Below are 10,273 nucleotides of genomic sequence, written 5' to 3' on the forward strand. Positions count from 1 at the left end.
GTGTAAATTCCAGGAACCGAGCAAGAGCCAAATAAGTGAAGAACTAAAAGAACAAGAATTCAAAAAAATTGTAAGAGATGAAGAAAATAGAATGTCTCTGGTGCAAAAAATAGTATACTCTGTGGCGCTACACCAACGATTATAGAATTTTATGACATCAAATGCCAATGTCGCCCGTTAGCTGTCAACTGATAAGAGCGGTGTTTTGAAAGTTAGGTTAGGTTTCACAATTTTTTTAAAATAAAATAACACCGTTTCCCGTTTCGAACGCTTTATTATTTTGTGTTCAATTCAAATAACACTTTTTTGATGTGGCATGAGATGAGGAAATATCTTTCTATAGGTACTAGGTAGCAATTATTAAGTCTCACAATAATGTACAGAAGTGTACTGTTTAAATGGTAAGCTAGAATTAAACAATTTTAATAACTTAAATAAATTTATAGTCCGCAATTTACATTTTATTCACTTACAAATATCTTCGGAAACAGAGTATTTAGGAGCTCGTAACACCTGTGTAATCTATTACCTTGTAACCTAATTTACTTCTCTGATTACCTAAAGCAGTTTAAGTAGGTACCATTAAATGTATGAAAATGATTTTAGGTATGTGTTTGTATTCTATACTAGCTGATGCCCGTGACTCCGTCCGCGTGGATTTAGGATTTAAAAAATCCTGTGGGAACTTTTTAGATTTTCTGGGATAAAAAGTAGCCTAGGACACTCCAGGTTTTCAACTATATTCTTGCAAAAAATCAGGTCGATCTGTTACTCCGTCGCTTGTTGCGACGTGACTGAAGGACAAACCAATAGGTAAACAAAAAAACACACTTTTGCATTTATAATGAGTGAAGTGATGTTCGCGCGTCATTCATGACGAAATTTCGCACAGTTGTTGTTGGTGCTTACATGATTTTTCTGACATAGGACCAATATCATACAATAGATAAAGCGCAAGTCAGCGTAGTTTCTAAAATGCATTAAGTAAATTTAATTTTCTTGCAGGTTGCCATTACACATCAAAAATGAATGTAAACAAGTATTTGAAAATACTGCATTTTCATACAACTTTAGGAACTCGAAAAGATGCATTTCAATAAACAGTGTCTGTTTCAAAAAAAGAAAATCTGTGGAAGAAAGGGTTTGTTTTTGTTATACTTAAATAGATTTTAATTTTAGTTTATAATTTTTCTGTTACTTATCAGCTGTGGAAATATACTGTAAATTTTTTTTTGCTGCTTTTTAGGGATCTTAACCCTCAGAGAAAGAAAGGAACCCTTGTAAGATCATTTTTGTCTATCTTTTAAGATCCATCAAGGCAATCCAAACCTGTAAAGTACTTCCTGTTGACCTAGAATCATGAAATTTGGCAGGTAGCAAAGTCTTATAGCACAAGTAAATGGGAAAATCCGAAAACCATGAATTTGTGGTTAAATCATTAAAAAAAAGTGTTATTTTCTGGTATGGTGTGAGTCTGACTGACTAATTTTTTTTTCTGTATAGGCTATAGAGAACCAGGGCAAAAGGGTGATACGATATTCCCCTAAAGCAGGCTCCGAGGTTGTGGGAATATGGCGTAATATGACAGTCCAGGAAATAGCTAATGTACTGAATAAAGATGTGGGTAAGTAAACTTAATTTTCAAGAAAACCTTTACATTTCTAAGGCTGTAGAACATGTTCAGAAATATGTGCATCAGTTTTTCTGTTCATGTAAAATAATTTGGATCATCAAGATGCGTTTAAACCAAGAGCATTTTATCTTATTACTTAAAATTTCGCACGGACCCTTATCATGTAAAAATAGCTTCATGAAACAGTTCAAAAAAATTAAAATATTTTAGAATGAAATTATTTTTACTGATCTGATACTGAATCTAGTGATCTGGATGACTTAATTAATTTTAGGACTTTTATTCCAGATCATGTGTTCAAAGCATTAGAGTTTGCGGACAAGAACTCAGACACAGTTTACAGAAAAGACACTGTTATACATAACCCTCAGATTGTACGAGATGTTGTGAAGATATCTGGTTTTAGATTCAAAATTGTTGCTAGACCTGAAGACGAAATAAAAGAAGAAGAGGTATGCTATCCCACTTCTGATCTTTATTTTATTAGTTGACCTTTATTTCATTAGTTTTGCCCATTTATACTAAATTAGAAATAAAGAAGTAAAAGTTAGTTTGTCAGTTTGTACGTAAGTGGATACTCTCTGGCACTAATAAGCTGATTCTGAACAGTCTTTCCTTAGTTTCGTTAGTTAATTAATAAGTAAATTGTTATTAATGTTGATTTAGGGAAGTTTAAGAATCTTATTGATTTTTAATATTGATGCTTTTAAAGAATATTAGCCATGCTAATCATGACTAATACTCCCCTTTCCCCTCCAACTAAGCGTAAAGCTTGTGCCTGGGGTGAGTACGACAATACTCTTACACACTTACTCTATACAAAGTTGTGGGCAAAAGAGTGTTATTGATATTACGTTAAGCTATCTTCAACTTTCCACAAGGTTTTTTAAAACGCATGAATGAAGTTGCAAGCATAATATTAAGTTGATTGGTGCAAATGATTCAGAATAAGGACGCAGTGCCCGCGCCCCCCGCACCCCCTGAAGCGTTAAGGCCGCGACCACCCGTGGTATGCGTGATGGGACACGTGGACCACGGGAAAACCACACTCCTGGACGCCTTGAGAGACACCTCTGTTGTGGACACTGAGTTTGGAGGCATCACCCAGCATATTGGCGCTTTTGAAGGTATAGCTTCAAAACATTTTTAGTTAAAGCCTTTTCAATAGAATAGAATAGAATAGATTTTATTCAAATAGACTTTTACAACTGTTTTTTAATCTTCAAATAATTTACCACTGGTTCGGAATGCCGTTCCTACCGAGAAGAACCAGCAAGAAACTCGGCGGTTGCTCTTTTCATTTCTTCAATTTACAATAAATTGTTTTTGAATAATGAAATCAATTTAAAGTGTTTGACGCGTTTTCCCTATTAAAGCATAAGTGAAACATCAGATTTAAAGGATAGATCTAAGGATTTTTCTAAGGTTTTGAAATTCTAAACTTGATTTTCAAAATACACGTAATTTTAGTAATTAGCATCCTGAATACCCTATAAAAAAATTATTTCCATGTACCTGCTATGATGCCACGTTGTATACAACAAAATTTGCAGGCTGCAACTCGCATTCTTAGGGTTCCGTACCTCGAAAGGAAAAAAGGCAAGTTAGAAATAGCCAACTAGTCCACAGTACATAGAGACATACATTGAAATGAGACATTTCGATTTCTTTAAAAAATACGTCGGCTGTCTTGAATTTGAAATCCACTGGCATAAGTCGCTGCCTGCCTTTTTGTAGCGCGTATGCTATTGAACGATGGCGGGAAATACAATAAAATTGAATTTTTTTTCAGTAAAACTCCCGTCCAGGGAGAAAGTAACGTTCCTGGACACGCCTGGGCACGCGGCGTTCACTGCCATGCGCTTCCGCGGCGCGCGCGCCACCGACATCGTCGTTCTCGTCGTGGCGGCCGACGACGGCGTCATGGAGCAGACTGTGGAGTCTATCCGTATGGCCAGAGAGGCTGACGGTGAGTGGTCACAGAGTACATACTACCTACAGAACACCTTACTACCTTACTGATACAGAAGGCTCAATCCGTAAAGACATCCAAATAGCGACTCTAGAGCCGGGTCCAGACGAGTGTAACGTGTAATGTAAGATTACTTGTAATTTAGCGTCAACAGTGTGGACGGCACACGAACTCAAAGCGAATTGTGTACGCGAATCTATTATTATCAAAGTTTAAACGAGCACTGCGTACGCTTTTGTGTTCGCGCGTGTTTGTGTAAAAAACCGACAGCCGATGGATCAGCCCGAGCGTTACATGAAACGTTCGTAGTGCCGTCCACACGTAGAATTCGTGTTACATTACACGTTACACTCGTCTGGACCCGGCTTAATGTGATAGAATTTCCTCAACAGCTCAACGGAACGGACTTTCGGATCTTAGGCTTAAGACACTGTTAAAACGAGACAGCGTTAATAAGACTACATAAATCTGTCTCGTTTTAACTGAAACTTAAGTCTAAGCAAAGACAAAGTGCGCTCTAGTCCACTCCACGTTATGCGAGCGAAGCCGCGGGCATCATCTAGTACGTAGATAAAGCTTCAATATTGCCTATTCTTTCCAGTTCCCATACTGGTGGCGATCAACAAAATCGACAAGCCAGGTGTTAACATAGTAGGTATGCCTCAATTTTATTCATGTTATTTTTAACCCCCAAGCCAAAAAGAGGGGTGTTATAAGTTTGACGTGTGTATCTATGTATCTGTGTGTTTGTGTATCTGTCTGCATCGTAGCTCCTAAACGAATGAACCGATTTTAATTTAGTTTTTTTTGTTTGATTGAGAGTGTTCTTAGCTATAATCCAAGAAAATCTCTTTTCTAGTTTTCTTATTAGACCGGTTGTTACTATCCGACCAATGCAAATTAGTGTCCAGCCAAATTCTAATAAAAATGTGTCGGGGGTTTTATAAAATTTTAATTTAATTTTACCTTGTAAATTGTAAATACAACATAATTTTAGTACTATAGTTTGTCTTATTATATTATTGCTATTTGCTATAAAATTAGTTTTATTATAGAGTTTAACCCATAATATGAATTGTTTACCTTTATCACATACAACTGTCTATGGTAAGCCCTTTTACGAACTTAACATTATTAGAACTTAACATTATTACACATAATATCATCATAAGTGGTGATATAGCTTATTCGTTGAAACGTCTGTCTCCTATTCGGAGGGTGGGTGGTTCGATTCCGGACACGCACCACTTACTTTTCGAAGCTAAGTGTGTTTCAATCTCAAACTCAATTCAAACAAAGACATGCTTTAACGGTGATGGAAAACATTGTGAGGAAATCTGGATACTGAGAGTTCTTTATGATTTTCTCAAAGGTGTGCGAAGTCTGCCAATCTGTACTTAACCAGCATGTTGGACCAAATCCTGCTTTGTCTGAGAGGAGACCCGTGCTCAGTAGTGAGTCAGCGATGGGTTGATGAATGACATACATTCTAAGAAAATTCAACATCTTTGCAGGAAAAAACAATGCGTTCCTTAGCCCAGCACGGTATAGTGTGTGAAGCGTTAGGTGGTGATGTACAAGCTATAAAGGTGTCAGCATTGAAGAAGTTACACCTGGACACTTTGGTGGAAGCTCTGACCTTGCAAGCCCAACTGATGGAGTTGAAGGCGGATCCGGGAGGATACGTGGAGGGGGTGGTCATAGAAGCCCAGGTGGACCCTCGCACTGGGTAAGTAGATCCATACTAAATAATATAAATGCGAAAGTGTGTCTGTCTGTCTGTCTGCTACGGTTTCACGGCCTAACCGCTGAACCGATTTTAATGTTTGGTACCAAACATTAAAATCGGTTCTTCTGACTTGGGATACATCCCGGGGAAAGACATAGGCTACTTTTTATCCCGGAAAATCTATGAGTTCCTACGGGATTTTAAAAAACCGAAATCCACGCGGGCGAAGCCGCGGGCATCCTCTAGTAGGTAATAAAAAAAGTGAAATAAAACTATTATTATTTTTCAGTATCTCTCGAATTTGTATGGAGATGCCAAACGCGACGTTTTCCTAGTCTGTGTAACTAAATGACGTTTGTAACTATAAAAAATTATAACAGGAAGCAAGCCACGGTGTTGGTACAACGGGGCACTTTGCGGAAAGGGTGCATCATCGTTGCGGGAACTGGTTGGGCCAAAGTGAGTACCTCCAAGTAGACTTATGTATTTTATTTTTTTAATTTTCGAAATGACTATTTGCGTTCAAATCAAAGATGGCCACTTTTTTGATTGCAATTCACTTTTTAAGTTTTGTGGTGCTGATTAGGAAAATGACATTCACTTTCAAATCCAAGTTACATTTTCATTTTTTAAAACCTGTAGTTTATTCTCTCCCAGCTACACCAGATATATTTTAATTGTTTTGAAATTTTCTGTAGGTTAGAGTGCTAAACACGGCTGAAGGAGCCTCTATAAACGAAGCTCCCCCCTCCACTCCAGTATCAGTGCTGGGTTGGCGGGAAATGCCCGCCGCCGGAGACCAAGTCTTAGAAGTTGAGTCAGAGGTAAGAGAAAATGTGCAGACTGACTAAATATGTGAGTAAAGCCGGTACATTATACTTAAAATCAAAATTTGTTGATAGAAACGCGCGAACGAAGTAATGCGATGGCGTCACAACCAGCGCATGAAAGAGAAACAGGCATCAGACGCTGAGGCTATCTCGACCAAAGAGAGTGAGCATCGAGCTCAATACAAGCAGCAGTTGGCTCACAAGCGGTCTATAGGAAGGTACAGGCTGAGACCCGCCGGGCCGCGGCAGAAGATGATACAGGAGGACACGCATCCCACCCTCAGCGTGTTGGTCAAAGGTTAGTGCTGTGTTTGACGTGTGCTGCTAGAGTCTAGACTTAGATCTCAGCACAACAGTTGTCTCACAAGCGGTCTATAGGAAGGTATAGGCAGATGATACAGGAGGAAACAGTGAAAATAAATTTGCGCTCGCTGCGCTTGCAATCTGGAACTAATTCTAAATTATTTTTAATGTGATGTTTTGGTTGGCAGGTGACGTAGATGGGTCCGTGGAAGCGATCCTGGATATTCTGGAGACGTATGACGAGCACGAGCGGGTGAAGTTGGAACTCGTCAATTACGGAGTCGGTCAACTCACGCACAACGATATAGAGGTAGGTTTTGTTTATTCAGGTACATTATTTTATTCACTATGCAATCGTGGTTATGGCGTAAATTTGTGGCTTTACACGTACAATTTTTATTTATAGGGTTCGGACCCTATTGCCTCTGCTGTCCGTCCGTCTGTCGGTGGATCTCGTAAGCCGTAATAGGTAGAGACTTGAAATTTTCACAAAATATGTAATTCATTACTGCTATGAGTATAACAACAAATAATAAAAATTTTAAAATGGCTGCTGTGAAAATTTTGATACAATTAAGTTGTTATTTCTTGTTCGATGGTACGGAACCCTTCGTGTGCGAATCCGACTCGCACTTGGCTGATTTTTATTTTTTCCAAATACCCGCATTTCCAGATCGCCCAAGCGTTCAACGCAGTAATATACGCGTTCAACGTGGAGTGTCCGCCCGCTCTGGCGGTGGAAGCCAAGAACGCCAACGTGCCCATAAAGCGGCACAACGTCATATACAAACTCGTGGACGACATCAAACAGGAGCTTAGTGCTAGGATACCTAACCGACAGGAGGAAGAAATTATTGGTAAGTTCATGTAAACACTAGGGACCATTTTACCCATTGAAAGGGTTTTCGATATGGTCCTTTCAAAGTAAAGAATAAAATCATAATAAAGTTATCATAGCACGTTTTTTTGCAGGATAAATCTTCCCGAACACTTAGTGACGCATGCATAGAACCATTCACATTAGTAATGAAGAGTAGTATTAAAGTATAATAATGGTTTTGTGGCGATAATATTGATTTACGGATCCGTCAAAATACGAATCAAATAAGTGCACAAATGCACATACATTTTGTATGACGGCCACTTCGAATCTTATTTTTACGAATACGAATCGATTAAGAATGTGTGCACAAACGCCCTTTAGAGGTCACAACACTTGGCAACGAGCCAAGGGAGATTATGTTCATAGTTTATGCCCGATTTGTTGAATTACTTGTTCAATTTTCCAGGTGAAGCGAACGTCCTCCAACAGTTCCAAGTATCGGAGGGCAAGAAGAAGGTTCCAGTGGCGGGCTGTCGCTGCGTGAAGGGCTCGTTAGCGAGGAACGCGCTCTATAGGGTCATACGCGGACAGGAAGTCGTTTTTGAGGGTAGGTTTACTGTACACTATCCACGTAAAGAAGTTAGTGTAGGGCGCTCTCTGTTACGTAATCCCACACAAATGACAGAGACAAAAACCTTAGTGGGCGTTAACCATTTTAAGTCACCAACCAATCACAAATAAGTTTTCAAAAAACATTTGAAACTCAATTAGAAAATTTTTTTTTCTCTCTCGTCTGGCTTTACACTGATTAGCCAATGTCAAGTTTGTAGCTATTTACAAGTCAGGGAAACTATATGTATAAGTATGGACTTCGTCCGTGCCGGCGTTCGCCAACACACGCGCGGCGCCCCTCCAGAGCGCCTCCCAGTCAGTTCCACCAGTAATAACACAAAAACCGACCATTTCCAACAAAAAAACCACTCCAAAAAGGCACAGAATGCGCGCCAGCAGACGCTAACACGACGAAGTCCTAGAAAATGTTTTCAATCACATTCGAAATTCTGTATAAAAATTTTTGATTGGTTTTGATTGGTTGGTGCCTCAAAATGGTTAACACCCACTAAGATTGTTTCCGTCATTTGTATTGGGATTACGTTCTTTTCAGAGAGAGGGCTTTACTAACTTCTTCATTATATTTTACTGAATTAAATAACAAGATTTAATGGTAACTGATTTTTAATCGCGAAATAACACATAATAATTTTGTCTTGACTTGAGATTTCAGGTTTCCAATAATACTTTAAAAAAAGAATATTAGCCCTCTCTTTAATCGTTGAGCTATCGAAGCTGTTCCAGCTGATTTCCCGTTCGGTATTTCCAATACAAAAACTGTTCAATTGTCAAAATTGTTCATCAATTTTAGGTATTTTAGTCTTTAGTTCTAGCTGATGCCTGTGACTTCGTTCCCGTTGATATAAATTTTTAAAAATCCCGTGAGAACTCATTGGTTTTCCGGGATAAAAAGTAGCCTATGTGCTAATCCAGAGTATAATCTATCTCCATTCTAAATTTCAGCCCAATCTATCCAGTAATTTTTGCGTGAAAGAGTAGCAAACATTCATGCGTCCATCCATCCATACATACAAGCTTTCGCGTTCATAATATTAGTAGGATATCTATACTAATATTATAAAGAGGAAACCTTTGTATTTTTGTATGTTTGTATTGAATAGGCTCAAAAACTACTGGACCGATTTCAAAATTTCTTTTACCATTACTTAGAGGGATTCTTCCGAATCCGTATAGGCTATATTTTATCCCGGAAAATAGAAAAAATAAATGTCCACCCGTGCGAAGCCGGGGCGGGTCGCTAGTTAATAATAAAAATTAATTCCTTTCCAGGTAAATTAGCATCAATGAAGCACTTGAAGGACGAAGTGGCAACAATAAAACGTGACATGGAGTGTGGGTTGAGGTTTGAAGACACCACGTTTACCGTATCGCCCGGTGATACTGTAGTTTGTTACAAGATGGTCGACGTCTCTGACACCACTGCTTGGGATCCTGGATTCTAGTTCCAATTAGTCATGACTCTGTGTAATGTAGTACAATATTTAAGTAGATATTAAAATTATTATAAAATTACGCTTTCATTCTTTGTTTTTTTCTCTCTCGTCTGCCTTTACAAAGATTAGCCAATGTCAAGTTAGTGAAACTATATAAGTATGGACTTCGTCTGTGCCGGCACTCACCGACACACGCGCGGCGCCCCTTTAGAGCGCTTCTCAGTCAGTTCCACCACCAAAAAACAACAGTAAAACACAAAAACCGGCTACTTTTAACAAAAAAAAACCCAAAAAGGCACCGTACGCGCGCCAGCAAACGCCAACACAGACGAAGTCCGCTTTCATTCTTTCGTTTCTTGTTGAATCGAAGCCCTGAGTGTAAGTTTTTAAGTTAACGTTAACTTCGTGTAAACCGATCATTTAACTCATCAGTCACAATCTGCGATTTCTATATCAAATTCCATTTCATTAAATGTCAAGATACATCCCAACCATCAAGTTACGTCCCATGGCTTGTCTTTTTGACGTCACTAAAACTCAGAAACGTATCAGATTTCTAGCAATTACCTACCTACTATTTTATGTCATGCAATATATCAAAAGTCAAAACCACAAAACATGCTAGTTTATTAGGTATATATGATAATCTCTACGAGGTATAGGCTGCTTTTCCACCAGAGATGAGCTATGCTATGTTGCTATGGATGCGTTTGATATCCACCAATCATATTCATTGGTGCACATAGCTTAGCACTGGTGGAAACGGATTCAACTAAGATATATGGAACTATGTTTTTATATGGAAGGATGCGTGCTATGGCTGCGTGCTATGGATGCTTGCTATGGGCCGTCGACAGCGGTGCAAAGCAGAATACCTACAGTATGCGTATCTTTCTCGCGCAGCTACTTTGCGGCGG

General features: G+C 38.8%; 1 protein-coding gene across 1 annotated transcript; it reads left to right on the plus strand.

Annotated features, from left to right (window-relative positions):
- The first annotated feature begins 209 nt into the window (after positions 1-209).
- LOC123875194 (translation initiation factor IF-2, mitochondrial) lies at positions 210-9,443 on the plus strand. Its single transcript, XM_045920881.1, has 15 exons — positions 210-401; positions 1,006-1,141; positions 1,504-1,624; positions 1,922-2,085; positions 2,580-2,760; positions 3,426-3,602; positions 4,207-4,256; positions 5,120-5,334; positions 5,715-5,793; positions 6,033-6,158; positions 6,237-6,462; positions 6,656-6,777; positions 7,141-7,324; positions 7,757-7,897; positions 9,193-9,443. The coding sequence occupies exons 1-15, from the start codon at positions 376-378 to the stop codon at positions 9,363-9,365; spliced, it is 2,121 nt and encodes a 706-aa protein (XP_045776837.1). The 5' UTR covers positions 210-375; the 3' UTR covers positions 9,366-9,443.
- The last annotated feature ends 830 nt before the right edge of the window (positions 9,444-10,273 follow it).

The sequence above is a fragment of the Maniola jurtina genome, chromosome 19 (genome assembly GCF_905333055.1).
Source record: "Maniola jurtina chromosome 19, ilManJurt1.1, whole genome shotgun sequence".
Taxonomy (NCBI): Eukaryota; Metazoa; Arthropoda; class Insecta; order Lepidoptera; family Nymphalidae; genus Maniola; species Maniola jurtina.

Excerpts from the sequence above, each read along its gene's own strand:
- LOC123875194 (XM_045920881.1), top strand. The coding sequence starts at position 376 with ATGTACAGAAGTGTACTGTTTAAATG. Across the intron at positions 6,778-7,140 it reads TCACGCACAACGATATAGAG|ATCGCCCAAGCGTTCAACGC; the intron begins GTAGGTTTTGTT and ends CCGCATTTCCAG. Across the intron at positions 7,898-9,192 it reads ACAGGAAGTCGTTTTTGAGG|GTAAATTAGCATCAATGAAG; the intron begins GTAGGTTTACTG and ends ATTCCTTTCCAG.